This window comes from Cervus elaphus, chromosome 25 (genome assembly GCF_910594005.1).
Source record: "Cervus elaphus chromosome 25, mCerEla1.1, whole genome shotgun sequence".
Lineage (NCBI taxonomy): Eukaryota > Metazoa > Chordata > Mammalia > Artiodactyla > Cervidae > Cervus > Cervus elaphus.
The window spans coordinates 35,798,385-35,815,916 of NC_057839.1; the positions used below are offsets into that span (position 1 = coordinate 35,798,385).

At 38.0% G+C, this 17,532-nt stretch overlaps 1 protein-coding gene across 1 annotated transcript in view; it reads right to left on the reverse strand.

Annotated features, from left to right (window-relative positions):
- C7 (complement C7) overlaps nucleotides 1-17,532 on the reverse strand; it is a 55,972-nt gene that overhangs the window by 25,740 nt on the left and 12,700 nt on the right. The window contains exons 5-9 of the mRNA XM_043887621.1: nucleotides 16,870-17,017; nucleotides 15,745-15,883; nucleotides 5,955-6,125; nucleotides 4,443-4,686; nucleotides 1,991-2,101 (exon numbers count right to left, since the gene is read on the reverse strand). Of these exons, the coding sequence (XP_043743556.1) occupies nucleotides 1,991-2,101; nucleotides 4,443-4,686; nucleotides 5,955-6,125; nucleotides 15,745-15,883; nucleotides 16,870-17,017 (813 nt within the window). The remainder of the gene's footprint in view (nucleotides 1-1,990; nucleotides 2,102-4,442; nucleotides 4,687-5,954; nucleotides 6,126-15,744; nucleotides 15,884-16,869; nucleotides 17,018-17,532) is intronic.

A 17,532-nucleotide genomic window follows, 5' to 3' on the forward strand; every position in this document is an offset into this window, starting at 1 on the left:
TTCATCTCCTTGTGTAGCTGATTTCTACACTGATCATGACCGGAAATTCCTAACTTGCTGATCAGAGGTTGATTTTCATTTCCTTTTTTTAATCAAATTTTACAATTTCATCCAATTTTACAAATTTAAAAATTACAGTTTTATAATCAGAAGTTCATATTTTTAATAAAAATACCTGAGTGCGTCCTCATCTTCCTTGTTAGTTACATTTTTAATATACAAATAGAACCACTTTTAAAGCAATGTATTGCTAAGTTCAGTCCCTGAACTACCAGAATCACCTGGAACGACTGCAGATTTCTCATATCAGATGGATATCTAGAAGGAAATAGCTGGGAGAAAAGCCATGGCCTGAGCAGCTGATCAGGCTAACCAGGTAATCCTCATGCATACCAGAGTGTGAGAATTACCACCTTAACTGATAAGCTTGTTTACAAAATACAGAGTATAAGAAATCGGCTTTCATATTTATTTTTAAGCCTGTAGCTTCTCTCTCTACACTTCAGTAAACTCTCTGCTCAGCTGGCCCTCTTCCCCTAGACAATCGGCCCAGGACAACAGCAAAGGGTCCAGACTATGAAGCCAGACATTGGAATCTCAAGCCCGACACCAACTGTAGTCTTAGGTAACCTCTCTGTGGCTTGTGCCCTTGTCAGTAAAATGGAGATATGGAATAATATCCAACTCTTAGGTGGGAGTATATTGGTTAATTCTTATAAATCACTTAAAATGGTGCTGGGCACATCATAAGTGCTACCTGTTTGTTAAGCCTGAAAGAAATAATAACACAAAATAAAATTGATGAGCCACTTCTGACCACCAACCCAGCTGATAGCTGATATTAACATCTTTTCAAAGCTCCCACTTTCATTTCTATTTCCAGATCATTGTATTTCCACCTTGTTCAACTACTTGTCCTTCTCTTTTGTCCTGTCCGCTCTAAGAAGACAGGCTCTCTCTCTAGCATGTTCACTGCTGCCTCACCAGTGCCTAGAACAATTTCTGCAGACACTATAGGTTCCATCAACAGTTGATGAATACAGTAAGTAAATGAGGAATTAAAGCCTGGCTTAACAGTGTCTCCCTCCTCCTTGCATTTATCTGCTGAAGAATCCTCACTTCCTTGATGAGGACCTTAGCACCTGCAGCAGTCTTCCCCTCATCCCAATTTCTGCCATCATCCCAAGAGAGCCTGAGCCCCAATATCACTCCATGGCCTGACACATTTCATGGCACAGTCTCATTTCCACCCCTACCACACTAAAAATCTCTTCATGTTAGGCAATTAAGTCTTAATTGCCAAATCCAATGAAGAATCTTCAGACTTTCTCTTACTTAACTTCACTCTAGCACTTCTCACTATCAGCTTCTTCTCTACCTTCCATTTTACTCATCTCTTCTGGTTTTTATCCTATCAGATTATTCCCTTTCAATCCCTCTTGTTTCACTACAACTTTATATTTGTCATCTTTCATTTATTCGCTCCCTGTATTGAATCCTTTAATGGCATCCCTCGCCATCAGGATGAAACCCAAACTCCCTGACACAGTGTCTAGACAGTCTAGACAGTCTTACCCTTCCAGTTCCTTCTTCAATCACTCAAAGACTAACACACCACCTACCCTACTCTGCCACCACCATCACCAAATCTTTGCCTGCACTGAACATCCATGTTACAGAGTGGAACTGAAGCGTCCCCTCTTGGTGTCATTTTTCTAGACTGGTTTGCCAACCATCCTCACAGGAGACAGGGGTGGTGTACACAGAGGACATAGTTACAGTGCCCAGGACATACTCAGTGAACCTTCTGTTCTGCATGATGGATCACTGCCATGACATCCGACAGAAAGATCACAGGTACAATAGCCAAGTGTTTGAAAAACGCAAAATAGAATGCCTGCTGAAATGTCAAAGTCCCTTGGAGACCAGGAATTAACCACAAGGGGAATGGAGGTAAACTTGTAATGAAAATTACCCGCTTCTCATTTACCTGAAACCGATTTTAAGGCATCATCCATCGTTGTGCATTTTTGTTTTGATAATGTAAACAAAAACTGGAAATGTGAGGAAGCACATTTCTTCTTATCCTCTGAATGGAAATCTGGGGGAAAAAATTTTAAACATGCTTAGTTTCCACATTTGTTGAAAATCTCCTTTGAGATGCCAGGTGTGAGAGTGGGAGAAGAGGTTGTTTCCTACCACTGTGGCCATATAATCAAAAATGATATGATGTGTACATTTTCAAGTGCTCTAGGAGGATCAAGGGTCAGAAAAAGCAATATTTGATCTTTGTTATAAACAAAATAAGATACATGCATATATTTAGGGATAAGACATCAACTGTCTGTCTCACTTTCAAATGATTCAGCCAATATTGACTTCTAATGTCTTTGACCAGAGGGTAGGGTTACATGGATGATTTCTATATGAAATAGTGGAGGGAACTAAAATTGAACACCTCAGAGTTTAATATCTTTCACCCAACCACAGTCAGCTTCTCAGGCACAAGGCAAATAGGTAAAAATCAATATGCAATGGCCTCCAGCCCACCTACTGGAGATGCCAAAAACTGGGTGTAGTTCTACAGTAATTAATTCCTAAAACCCTAGTTCTAGTGCCTCAGTCTCTCCATCTTTAACATCTCTGGTTTCTACACTTTCTTCCAATGACATCTTAGATGGTTATAATTTCTATTCATTATCAATTGGAATTTTGCCAATGTAATTTTTAAAAAGAGGATAGAAAATAATAAAGAATAGAAATACATTTTTATTTTACTAACAATATTATAATAAACACAATATTTCTTAAAGAACACTTGTGTGTATCATATCCCAGGAGTCTTGATTAATTTCATTTAAAACTTTTGGGAGGAACAGAAACTGCTCGAGTAAAATTTTTACTCAAAATTTTTACCAACTCAGAAGGCTTTTTTAAAAATCCTCTTCATTTCTTCATTTCTTTTAAGTGTTAAAGAAAAAAAAATGATCATGAAACTGAGTTTAGATCAAGCCATTTTCTGGATTAATTCCCCAAAGAAATATTGCCTCTGTTGTTGCTACAAAAACCTGTACTTGTGCATTCATTTCCAACCTGTTGAGGCTGGAGAAGTTCACATTCTAATTGAATCATAATTGGTAAAAAAATAAAATAAAATAAAATAAGCCCTAGGGGGGGAAATAGTCAATGGAAACAGAAAATATTGTGGTTTACCCACAAGACAAGGCTATATTCCTCCTCTGAATCTCATCTGAAAAGTCTTACTCTCCTCCAAAGTGGTAAGAAGGTCTTGACTGAAGAATAAGGCACTGAAGAGGTGAATTTGGATAGAGAAGCAAGTGTGGCCATGAGCTTCAGGACAAAACTGGGAAGAAGTTTGGACCTGGCCCATAAATAAGTGAAGTTTCTCAGTTGTGTCCGACTCTTGGGGACCCCATGGACTGTAGCCTACCAGGCTTCTCCATCCATGGGATTTTTCAGGCAAGAGTACTGGAGTGGGTTGCCATTTCCTTCCCCGGGGGATCTTCCCTACTCAGGGATCGAACCCAGGTCTCCCACATTGTAGGCAGATGCTTTACCCTCTGAGCCACCAGCCAGGGCCAAAAGGTCTTTGGAGAGGAGGAACGGATCTTAAGACTCACATGCTCCTCCAACATGGCGGTAGCTGGTGAGGAATATCCTCTCACTGTGGAGTCAACCAAGCATGAACTCAGTAGTGTGCCCAGTTTCTAACAAGAATCAGGCAATTTCAGCAGCAACATAACATAAGGATAAAGCTAAGCTGATGCTGGAGCCAGTTAGACCTCCTTACAATCTATATGCCTTGAGATGTGTCTCTTCACAGCACTGAGTCTCCATTTCTCAGCCTGTGGGGCAGAAGCCATAGTGGACATCTCACTGGGTAGCAGTGAGGACCATTGCTGACATAAACAACTCACCTGTTGAGAAGGAATCAATAAATTTAAGCTATTGTTACAAGTCTTAGGTAGTAAACAAACTTGTGATATTCAGAGCAGATTTGTTTTTAAAGGCATGTGAGTGGTAAAGAACAGAGGCAAATAAAAAAATATTTCATTGAAACATTTTGATTTCTGAAATATTAGTAAAATCCTCATCAGTTTTCCTCAAGGAATATTACTTAATCTGAGAAATGGGGAGATCAAAAAGTATTATAAAAACCCAATCAACATCCTCTAGAGATAACAACAATGGTAACGACTTAACTCTCATTTCAGGATACTATCCAAAAGAGTAGGCAAGCTTTTTCTTAAGGCCTGGAAGGTTTTGTGTAGAGTATAATGGATTAATACAATATTGGATTCCTTTGCAATTTAGCCACTATTTGTCATATTTTAAAGCTCTAAAGTTTAAGTTAACTATAGGTTATTCCCCCTTTAAAATCCTTGCAATGCTTATATATAGCAATGTTTTTAATACTCTACCAAATTTTTTGACTTTTTCTGAGTCCATATAAAAGAAAACTTTGTATTCTCCTCCTAAGGACCCAGACTGAAGATAATGTGTTCCATACTGGTCAATCAATCTTCGGTAGGCGCTGTAGTCATACAGAGAGGGAAGGTAAGAGAGTTCCTTCCAGAATGACTCAGCCAGTTGTAAAAATTCCGGATTGTTATTGATAAACTGAGCCACTTCAACAGTGTTCCGAAGAACCAACAATTGATAACTCTATAGGAAGAAAAAAGAGTAAAAGGTGTTTTAGGTTGAAGATTAAAAGGCAACGGAAATATTTTCTGGTCCAATGTCTCCATCAACAGTCACCTACATTAATGCAGACTTTATGAATTTTTGTTTTTAATGCATAACGAGGTCTCTTCTGAGCACACCCACTTGAAGCAATCTAAGGAATTTTTGGAATCTCAAACAGGAATAACATCTGAGTGATGACTTCATAACTTGTTTTATAACTAACTTTTAAAACCCCAAGACAAAATTGTTATGCTCTCCTCAGCTAGCAAAAAGGAATCAGCATCATTAACTACTAAATAATCTCACAATTAGGGATATGATGTCCTTAGAGTCCACATCTTGACAATGACTTTATCAGTAGGGTGATCATCTAATTTACTTTTCATAGTGGGGTATTTACAGGGTAAGCCACTTTATAATGAGATCTTTTAAACCCTTCCCAGGCATCTTTTCATGATATCCAAGACAGAGTTAACTTACACCAGATTCTCACTTATATGAATAATATAATATGAATATGATAAATGTTTTTACACTCATATTTCCACTTAGTCATAAAACAAACAATATCTATATTCCTTTATACCTTGCTTATGTGATTTATTTATCAAGTTACTGACTTTAAGAATGAGATGAATTGTGCATATTATGAATAATAATCAGCCTGAAAAATCCTTCAGCACTAAGTATGTATCAATAAGTACAATTCATCTCAACTGTTCAGGTTGCCCGTGAAAAAAGTCTTAGTATCTCAAAACAATAGAATATCTAAAGTTAAGTCTTTTAACTCCTCAGATGAAAATGTTGGTCTTTCCAAAGTAATAAGGTATCTTAACATCTTTTATTGTAATACACCTCTCTGAAAGACTTTAGTATTAGTGTTTCAGAAGCACATCTTCATTTGATTTTTGAAATTGTATATAACACCTATAGTACCATCAGTAATCATGAATTAGAAATTTAGGCTAGTTTTAACTAGAAGATTTTAAAGTTATAAGTTTTTTTAGATTTTTAAATAGGAACAAGTAATGAGAAAATAAAAAGTGTAAATAAATACAATATGAAAGAGAATTAACAAGACAAAAGCTATACCTTTTAAAGAAGTATATTGGATTATCTCTTTGAAGAAGATACTATGCCCTAATTAAAAAATGATAGCTGATTCTTTTGGTAAATACATTTTTGTTAATGTTAGAAATACTTAAACCAGCAACATATGGAAAAGTTAATGAATATTTCACACTAACCTTTTTCTTAATGAGTGTATTCACATTTGAAGAGTAACTGTATGAAGAAGATGAAGAACCAAAAAAGAGAAAACGTCCTTTACTAGATGATGAATGTTCTGTTGATGTTTCTTTTACATAAGCCCAGGTACTATTGTAAAATTCATTATTAAAATCATTATTTATTTTCACCTGTAAAGAAAATGAAAATTTTTGCTATGAGCAAATTAAGGTCTTAGATGTAACCAAGAATAACTTGTCATGGTTTCCCTGGTGGTGCACAGGGTAAAGAATTTTCCTGCAATGCAGGAGAACTGGGTTTGATCCCTGGATTGGGAAGATCCCCTGGAGAAGGAAATGACAATCCACTCTCGTATTCTTGCCTAGGAAATTTCATGGACACAGGAGCCTGGCAGGCTACAATTCTTGTGGTTGTATAAGTCAGACATGACTTAGTGACTAAACTACAACCACCACACCTTAAATATGTACCATAAAGAAAATGAAAAATTTTGCTATGATCAAATTAAGGACTTAGATGGAACCAAGAATCTTTCATCATGGATCCCTTAACATGGATACTTTCTTCACATGATCTTCTCCAAAAGACAAAGCTCCTCATTAATGTAAAACAACAGTGATTCTAAGACCAGGCCTATACAACTGTAAAAAAAATAGAGTTCATTATAATAATTACTTAGTCCTTTATTACAACAATTAGTGCATTATTAGAATTACTCCTTGTCAAGCAGGAGACATAGTATTAATAACAGCAATCCCATGTGATTCACAAAATATGTTTGTGTACAAACATCTTGCATTTTCCTTTAACGCCAGCATTTAGCCCAGAAGTGAGCAAATTACCAGAATTACACTAACAGAGACCTACGAAGCAGCTGGCTCTTAACTTCTCATCCAATAGAGGGACACAGAGATGCAAACAGGTGATATGAACTAGTTAGATCTTTGGGACTTGGTTTTTGAAATGTTCTATATGATCCATAGTGGATTTAAATTTCTACTTCTGTTAGACTTAAATTAATGCTAAGATTGGAATTGCTTTTCCTTTGCTAGATGGTAGAAGAAAAAGCCATCCCAGAAGAATTTTAAAACCGACAACGGGATAGTCATGTGTGTCTGAGAAGTGACAGCTCCAGGATTCATGGAGAAGACCATCATTTCTTTATCCTTTATTTTGTCCTAGATCAAGGGTCAAAATGAGGGCCGTCAAGTAATATAAATGTTGGAAGCATCCAGTGGAAGGTAGGGTAATGAAGAAGTGAGCATACATCCCATCTAAGAGGGTCTAAACATTCAAACCCATCAGACAGTCTTGTATGTTACTACAAGTTCTAGTATTGACAGATACCTGATGTTTCAGGAAAATATATATATATACATATATATCTAAATCTTCATGAAAAAAACTTTAATTTTTTAAATCATAGGCAACTAACTTGCTAAAAATGTGAGTCACCAGGAGAATAAAACAAAACAAGCAATATGACTCAGTCTGTTCTGTATGACTATTCAAATCAGTAACTCTCCTTTCACAAGTATTTGTCTTTTATTATATGTTTATATACATCTGTATTTAAAATCAAGGTATAAAAAGTGCAGAGAAAACTTAAATGATGAATATGATACATTTTTTGGAGAAGGAAACGGCAACCCACTCCAGTATTCTTGCCTGGAAATTCCCATGGATGGAGGAGCCTGGCAGGCTACAGTCCATGGCGTCGCAGAGTCAGACACGAATGAGCTACTTCACTTTCACTTTTCATGATACATTTTTAAAACAAAGCTAAAAATAAAATACAATATTATGCAGCCATCGTAAATGATGCTTGTGAAGACAAACTATTCATGTTAAATGAAAAAGCAAGTATAAATGTGATATTTAGAAATCCAATTAACTACAAATATGTAAGTATATGCTCAGTCAAAAAAAAAAAAAAGACTAGAAAGAAATTCAGCAGAAGAATGCCAGGAAATATTATAATACTTTTGTCACTACCCATGTTAAAAATTAGGCATGCCTTCTAAAAACATGCCAGGAGAGAAGAAAAAATGGATTTAGCTATACCTTTTATTTCAGCAGTATTTTCAATATATTATGCAACTGACTTGCTTAAAATTCAAGTGCAAAAATTCAGCTCAAGTCAAAATGAAGAATACACTATTATTCTTGACTACAAAGAGGATATTATCATTTTTATTATTGACTTTAAAGAGGACATTATTTTTTTTGGCTGCACCATTGGCATATGAGATCTTAGTTCCCCAGCAAGGGATGGAACCTGAGCCCCTTGCAGTGGAAGCACTCAGAGTCTTAACAACTGGACCACCAGGCAAGTCTCAAAAAGGACATTATTAAAAATGTATTAGAGATTTCTAGAGTCATTAGATAGTGTCTCAGTCATATTTGGTCTTGGATAGACACAGAAGTTAGTTTTTCCTTTCTTAAGAAAGAAAAGCTATCTAACTTCCTGTCAAAACAAAAAAAAAAGTCTATTTTTTCTTATCTTCAAATGCACAATTCAAATACTTGATTCATGATCTACGCATAAAAGCTTCTTCAGAACATGAATTCAGCATCTCCTCACTCCTGTGCACTCTCCATATAGCCATAGGAATCTTTTCTCAAGGTAGTGTGATCTTAAATTTGCTTCAATTAACACCCTCTTCATTTTGGCTAAGATCCTGAATTCCCCCAGACTCAGTCTTCCTCTGAAATCACAATTCAAACATCCTACACTCTGACTTTTTTACTCTTTCGACTCTCATTCTAGTATTGCCATAGCTTATTATTCAACTTCCTAGAAAGAAGCTCTGCAAGTTACTTCCCCTTGTCTTTCCCTATCAGCACCCTCACTTTTTCACTTCCTTCCTGTTGTAGGTAAGCTTCATGGTTCATGACTTCAGCCACTCTCATGCCAATGAACCTAACTCTTGCCAATGAGCCTTGTCTAGGTATGTCCTGCCACAGTATTTGCCAGGCAAAAACCCAACCCTAGTTCAATCCTCACAGCCAAGCAGCTTAGCATTACTACAGAAAAATCACACAACTATCAACTGGTGTTATGATAAGTTCATTCATGATTTCCAATTTCAGTGGAACCCTCAATACATGCCAGCAATCCTAAATCTCTAGCCAATTCTTTCTCCCATTCCCTACAATATTGGTTTCAAAAGTTTTGCACCCATCTCAATCCCTCACTCTTACAGCCATTTCTTTAACTCTTAGAAGATAACCTTAACCTCTTTCTTTACAAATATTTCCTCTGTCAGACAAGAGACTTCTCATACTTCTGGCTAACAAATCTACAAACTTAGGAACACCTTCACTTCCTTTCTGCACTTTCCTCCTCCTATGTAAGGCTAATTTCTCTGACTTCTTTCTGTACTGCATTTCTTCCCACCTCTCCAAAGGACCGATTAAATAGATTACTCCCTGTCTAACAACTTCAAGTTTTCTTTCTCTACTGGCTCATTTCTATTAACACTTATACATATTCTGGGGCTTCCCAGGTGGTGCTAGTGGTAAAGAATTTGCCTGCCAGTACAGGAGACATAAGAGACACGGGTTTGATCCCTGGGTTGGAAAGGAAGATCCCTCGGAGGAAGGCATGGCAACCCACTGCAGTATTCTTGCCTGGAGAATCCCACGGACAGTGGAGCCTAGCAGACTACATACAGTCCATGGGGTCGCAAAGAATTGGACACTACTGAAGTGACTTAGCACACACACACACACACACACACACACACACACACATACTCTAATCCTACCAAAGTAGAAGCTACTACAAGGACTCCAAAGTCACACTTCTGGCCTTCACACTCTATAGTTGTCATCTGTAAGAATAGTAGATGGTACTACCTGCTTAGTTAGGTTATTATAAAGAAAAAATAAGGTGCATTTAAAGCACTTGAAACAGTGCTTAGTATACAAAGGGCTCTTAATATATGTGAGCTATTTTTATCATTATTCAAATTATTTTTTTGTTAACAAAGTAGATTTAGAAATCTCAGACAACTAGACTCATACCTTCAGAGGATGCAGAGGATCAGATAACGAAGCATTAGTTAAAATTGCCTTTAGAAGGTGTTTTTGCTATTAATTTGACAGACATATCTGATCTCTAAATAACAAAGTGAAGTAAATCAAAGACAAATATCACATATCACTTATGTGTGGAATCTAAAAAAATGACACAAATGAACTTGTTTACAAGACAGAAATAGACTCACAGACATAGAAAACAAACTTATGGCTACCAAAGGTAAGGAAAGGGACGATAAATGAGTTGGGGATTAGCAGATATCAGCTACTAAATGTTAAAATAGATAAACATCAAAGTCCAACTATATAGCACAGAGAACTCTATTCAATATTTTGTAGTAAACTATAATGGAAAAGAATCTGAAAAGAATATATGCCTATATATATATATATTTAAAGACTCACTTTGCTATACACCAAAAATTAACACAACATTGCAAATCAGTTATATGTCAATAAAAATTTTTTTTTTTGACAATTATTTAAGACCTTTATTAACAGGTGCTTGCAGTTTGTTGACTTTTTTTTTTGAAAAAATCAAGCTGTAAACTTTTATTACAAATTAAAAATGAGGTTCTTAAAAATCTCAACTTGACCAGATATGAAACAATTTAAAAACCTTTAAAGGTGTATTGAGAAAAAACAGGCTTTTTTTTTTTTTAAAAAACACGTTTGTCATTACCAAAAAGAGACGTCTTTAGGTAAAAATAATAAAAACCCCATGCTGCATAGATAATGCAGATAGTTCTAGTTATCTGGTCAAATAAAATTTTTAATATTATGAAGTACATCCAAGACCAAAACAGGAAGATCCAGAAAGTTATTTTCTCCATCCTGATCTTTGCTTACTCCCATCTGCAACTCATTACATCCTGAGAATAAACAGGACTGTCTTTCAGCATTTCCCAAGCTGAACTAAGCAGGGTGGCACCTTCCCAAAGTGACCATGGAGCAGGAATGTGCTTGAGTTTCAAAGGCTTCCTTGCAGTATGAAAAACATGAGCAAACAGAGAACATGCACAGCTTCAAAGTAAGTGGCCTACTCGGTAAGAAACGGGGTTTGTCCTGGATAAGCTATCAAGCTGATTTCCAAAACAGAGATTAGAAGAGAGACTGACCAATTCTGTTTTCTGTTTATTTACTAATGTTTATGTTCCAACAAGCCAAAAGTCATGTTCTACCTGAAGAGGGCTGAATCCACAGCGGCCCCCAGTCTGTCTGAACTGAGGAGAACGTCGACCACCTCCATATTGGCACCTGGGTTTCGCGCTTGCCTGACTGACTCACTGCCTGCTACTTCCACCTCACTTCCCTCTGGCTGGATTCTCAAAAACATCTCTACTCTTCACTCAATAACAGGCTATAATTTCCCTCTACCTCTGACAAACATTCCTTCAAATTCAACGACTGAAAAGGCATTTCAGATGTCAATCCAAAAACCAAGTCATGCTGTGAAAAATGAATGGCAGGATTATGCTGTTATTGAATTATTTTTCTTCTTCAGAAGTGGCAGGCTTCCAACATGTCTTCCTTCCAACCATGTCAAAAGTCCTCTCCCTTATTATTTCCTCTGTTCTGTATGTGTATGTATACACATACACACACACACAAACACACACACACACACACACACACTTTTCCCCTTATAATAATGAAAGAATTATCAACACATTACCCTAGGAATAAGGGGAGAAAAATCTCTCTGCATATACCTACTTCACATTCTCCCTTTAGGCCAAAGGATAAATTACAATACATGTTCTTCACCATCTAGAGTTGAAAAAGCATTTAATACAATACATTGGAAGAGTAAAATGGGCTTCCCTGGTAGATCAGCTGGTAAAGAATATACATGCAATGCAGGAGACTCCAGCTCGATTCCTGGGTCGGGAAGATCCTCTGGAGAATGGATAGGCGACCCACTCCAGTATTCTTGGGCTTCCCTGGTGGCTCAGATGGTAAAGAATCTGCAATGTGGGAGACCTGGGTTCAATCCCTGGGTTGGAAAGATCCCCTGGAGGAGGGCATGGCACCCCACTCCAGTATTCTTGCTTGGAGAATCCCCATGGACAGAGGAGCCTCCTGGGCTACAGTCCATGAGGTCACAAAAAGCAACTAATCACAGCACAGGAAGAGTAAAATATACTGGAAAAGTGAAGGGCTGTGAAGTCTGACATGCTGACGTGTGTGCTGAATCACTTCAGCCATGTCCAACTCTGTGCGACCCTCTGGACTGTAGCCCGACAGTCTCCTCTGTCCAAGGAATTCTCCAGGCAGGAATACTGGAGTGGGTTGCCATGCCCTCCTCCAGGGGATCTTCCCAACCCAGGGATCAAACCCAGGTCTCTTAGATCTCCTGCATTAGCAGGCAAATTCTTTACCACTAGCACCACCTGGGACATGCTGGAACCAAGCCCTAAGCCCTACTACTTATTAATTTAGTGACTTAGAGCAAGTCAGTTGAAGTTCTCTGAGCCTTGATTTCTACTTATATAAAACAGTAAAATATTACTTCCCTCCCATAGATATTGTGAAGATATTGTGATTAAAATTATATAAATTTCTTAAAATAGTGCAGATGCCACCAGAGATATTCATAACTTGGTAGCTATGATCATTTTTCAGATCTGTTCCACTTTCTATTTTTATGATGCAATAATTTTTAAATGTAACTTAATTCCATTATAAGTTGGAGGTTGGTGGATTTGCTCCTTATAATCAGAACTGCTTTCTAAAGATGGTTAATTTTGGTAAACTAAAGGCCCTTCCCTCTGAACATTCTAATAGTTTTCCTTTACAAATTTGGGAGAAATCAGTAAAGAAGGTTGAACTGGAAAATTTTGAGTTCTTGGAAGATGAAAGGAAAGGCATGAGAGAGGAAACCTTGGAAAAGAAGAGCAAGAAACAGGCTAAAACAGGATGAGACCAGAAACTTCTTTTTGTTGGGGTTGTGGCTGCTGCTGCTAAGTCGCTTCAGTCATGTCCAACTCTGTGCAACCCCATAGACGGCAGCCCACCAGGCTCCACCGTCCCTGGGATTCTCCAGGCAAGAACACTGGAGTGGGTTGCCATTTCCTTCTCCAGTGCATGAAAGTGAAAAGTGAAAGTGAAGTTGCTCAGTCGTGTCAAACTCTTTGTGACCCCATGGACTGCAGCCTACCAGGCTCCTCGGTCCATGGGATTTTCCAGGCAAGAGTACTGGAGTGGGGTGCCATTGCCTTCTCCATGAGATTGTGGAAGGACAGACAATTTAAGATGGAAGATCATAACTGTTGTTGTTGAATGAGTTGGCATTGCTACAGCAGAAAATCTCTATGTTCGCTTTAAATCTTCAGGAATTTCCCCTAAAGCCATTACGCTTTTGTCTGAGTAGATTTTGTGTGGAAATCAAGGAAGAGGATGAGTTTAGGTAGTGTCTATGACAGAAACAGTCCGCAAGAAGCAGAGGAGACCTCGAGACCATAAATGAAGTTTAAAAGCCTGGAATACAGATGCTGGCAATGATGTGGAGCACAGGTCTCTCTTCCACACTGCTGGTGGAGTATAGATGGACCATATATATATATCCATTTTGGAAACTTTAGTAAAATATAACCTATACATAACCTACAAGGCAGCCATTTGAGTTCCAAGTGTTTGCCCTAGAGAAACTCTAGCTCATCGGCATGGAACAACTCATGCACAAGAACATTCAAGGCATTTTCATAAGAAAAAAAAAAAAGGAAACAGTAGTAAAAATACCATCTATGTCAGCATGAATAAATTTCAAAACTAATCTTGAGTGAAAGAACGATTCACAGAAGAAAACATACTACATGATTTATCTGTGTAAGTGGCAAAGAATAAGCGAAACTAAATCACAAATTTTTCTTTAGGACAAAGACATACAGGATAAACATATACAGGAAAACAAGGAAGTGATTAACATCAACACAAAATGTAAGATAGTGGCTACACGGGCTGTACCAGTGGAGAGGATGTGACAGAGAGGGGTAGATGGGAGCCTTTAAGTCACTGGCAACACTCTGTTTCTTAAGGTGGGTCCTGGGCATACATTAGTATAATTGCTTTGTTGCCCAGTTGCTAAATCGTGTCCAACTGTTTGCAACCCCATGGACTGCAGCACACCAAGCTTCCCTGTCCACTATCTCCTGGAGGTTGCTCAAACCCAAGTCTATTAAGTCGGTGATGCCATCCAACGATCTCATCCTCTGTTGTCCCCTTCTCCTCCCGCCCTCAATCTTTCCCAGCATCAGATTCTTTTCCAGTGAGTCAGCTCCTCGCATCAGGTAGCCAAATATTGGAGCTTCAGCATCATTCCTTCCAATGAATATTCAAGATAGATTTCCTTTAGTATTGACTGGTTTGATCTTATTAGTTTTCTCCAAACTGAAAGTATATGTTATTCACACTCTTCTGTACATATGAAATATTTCATAATTTAAAAATAAAAGCATACTTGGCCAGCAGACCCACCACCACCAGGGGGAGACTCTATGGCCAGCAGAGGCCCCATTGGTAGTGTTGCTTCCCGACCTACTGGTCTTCAGGAGTTATTACATCAGTGACATCCTGGAGTGTGTGCTCTGTTTTGGAGAGGATATCCTGAATATCACAGGGAACGTGCTCCTGGCACTCTGAACAGTGGAAGAGAATCCACTGGGTGACATCATTACCCTGGTGGCCAAATGGAGGCTGCAGATATAGAAGTAATTTGGGATCTACCATATCAGAGTTAAAGATAGTTCCCTGCAGCTAAAGATAGTTGCCCCACCAAGGACTGATCTCCCCCCAACCTCCACAGTGAAAGCATGGAGTCCCAACCAAAGGACCACCAGAGAATTCCTTATTCTGCATTTTTAAGTAGTGTTATGTAAGTGGTATCATACAGTATGTACTTGTGGGCTACTTTAATTCAGCATAACTTGTGATTCATCCCTGTTGTAGTGTGTATGAGTAGCTCATTCCTTTGCACTGCTGGGTAGTATGGTATTGTATGGATGTAATATCTATTCACTTTTGATCTATAATTGGATTGTTGTCAGTTTTTAGTTATCACAAAGCTGCTATGAACATCTGTGTAAAAAAATAAATTAAAAAATAAATGCATTTTTAACCATGGCAGTGGTTAGGAAATTATCACAATTGATTATGACCAGAGTCTTGAGTTTCAACACCCACACAGGGACAGACCATCAGTTTGTGGGAGGATGGAACTGAAAATGAGACAATAGATATTTCAGCATGAAGGACACAAATTAAAAGTATTATTGCCCTGTACCCCGGAGCTAAAGAATATGTGTTCTTAACAAACTGGAGTGTATAGCATAAAAGAAGTAAACTCACAGATAAGGAAAACAAACTGGGGGCTACCAGTGGAGGGGGTGGGGGAGGGGGCAAAACTGGAGGGGGAAAGTAGGAGGTACAAACTAGTAGGAGGTGTAAGATAGACTCAAGGATGTATTGTAAAACACAGGGAATATAGCCAGTGTCTTTTTTAACAACTGTAAATGGGGAGTAACCTTTAAAAACTGTATAAAAATTTTTAAATGTTTATGAATAAATAAAACATTTTTAAAAGGAAAATGTATTCTTTTTAAGCTCATATAAGACATTTATAAGAACTGATCGCATATGAGGCTACAAGTAAACTCTCAAGAAAATATCAAAAAGATCAATATCATAAATAATGATCTCTGGTAACAATTTACAGACTAGAAAGAAATTAAATCTGTAATTAAGTACCTGGAATGTGTAGGAGAGGATATTTCCACTCAATCTGTAGAAATCTCTCCCATCCACACTATACACCTTTCTGCACTGACCACCAAAACTTTTGGTATTGAGGACTTGGTTTCTAAACTGGCCCGTTACTGCATTGTAACTGTTAAAAAAAAAAAAATCAAAGAAGAAAAGGCTGTTAAAAACCAGAAATAGCAGTTGCTGAAACAGGCATCATTAGTGAACTCTGGATATTCTTAAAACACATTACAGTTAAGCATCTCTGGGTGATCTCAAATAAAAGCCTCCTAAAGCACACCATACATTACCACCTCCCCCTGACGGGTATAATAGCTAACACTAATAGATGGGGAAACCCAAGATCCTTTTAGCCTAAGAACGGATCTAGGAAACTCACAGCTCTTTTGTATCTATGGCAACAGCTGCTTTTGAATTGCATCTTTAGATAAAACCAATACAATTAAGATTACTCTTGAGGAGACAGAACTCGCTACAAATGGATTTCAACTAATTGGCCCTTGAACATGCTAACTGGTATACTCTTTGGAGTAATTTTACCACTTTTTTGTTAACAAATTTCACACTTATCAGTCTCAGAGATTATCTTAAAACCTTGAAAACTTAACTTGAGCCTGACCTTTAAAAGTTTTTCAGAATTCTTTTTGAAAAGGCAAACAGGATCACTCTAACTTCACTTGAAAGTTCCCAGCTAGCTGAGACAATTACTTTTCATCCCAAAGGTCCCAGCACACTTTCTCTTTTCTTCCACCGCTCTCATTCTGTGGTCTCTGAATTCCCTTAAATAGCCCACATCATTGAATTAGTTCTCCCCATCTCCCTCTCCCATAGGGTGACTCACTGGCCAGGTTTTCCCAGGTCTGAGGGGTTTCCTTGGATGCAGGATTCTCAGTGCTAAACCAGGACACGCCAGGGACAATTGGTCCTTCTATGCTTTATCGCATATACTTACAGATGCATATGTAGGAATTTTTTTAATGTTTCAGGATGTGGCAAAGTGTTCTAAGCAAAGGTTGACTATTAGTTGATCTGCTATTAGATTTACCAAACCACAGAATAAAACACAACAAAATGAAAACTACATCCTGTAGATGTAGCCCAGCACCTTACCCAAGTCCAGTGAGCTCTATGTTGGGAGGAGGTTTATCACGGTCACAGGCAGGTCTGCTTTCTGCATCCTCGCATCTGTCTTCATCAGCACCGTCCTCTTCACAGTCAGAATCCCCATTGCAAACCAAAGATTTGCTGATGCACTGACCTGAGCACAAGACAAGCCCCCACACAAAAATAAAAGAGGAAAAAAGGAAAACATTACCTGGGATCAAAAGGTTTCAGCCTGGGCTCCCAACATAGTACTGATACTGTGGTGCGAATTTAAGATAAATCCTCACTGCCCAAGGAAGGAATGCCGATTATTTTGGTCCTCATTTTGCAACATGCAAAATTGATTCTGACCTTGCATGAACAATAATATTGAAAATAGAACCCAAATTCTAATTCCAGGCTCTTATCCACAACCATCAAGCACTTTGGTCTGCATTCTCCAAAATCATACAAGGTCAACCATTGGGAAGACAGATTGCTTCCTGCTCTTCAACTTGATTTCTTTTGATTTCTTTTCTGAAATCACTGACGAAGATGCCGAAGTCCTGCCTTTCTTGGTATTTTAAATATATATGCTTTGAGAGCATGGGGACTGGATTAAAAGAATAAAACTCAACATTTATTTAGCACCTTCTTTGTTCTAGACACTCCTGGGTGTTAGGATGCAAG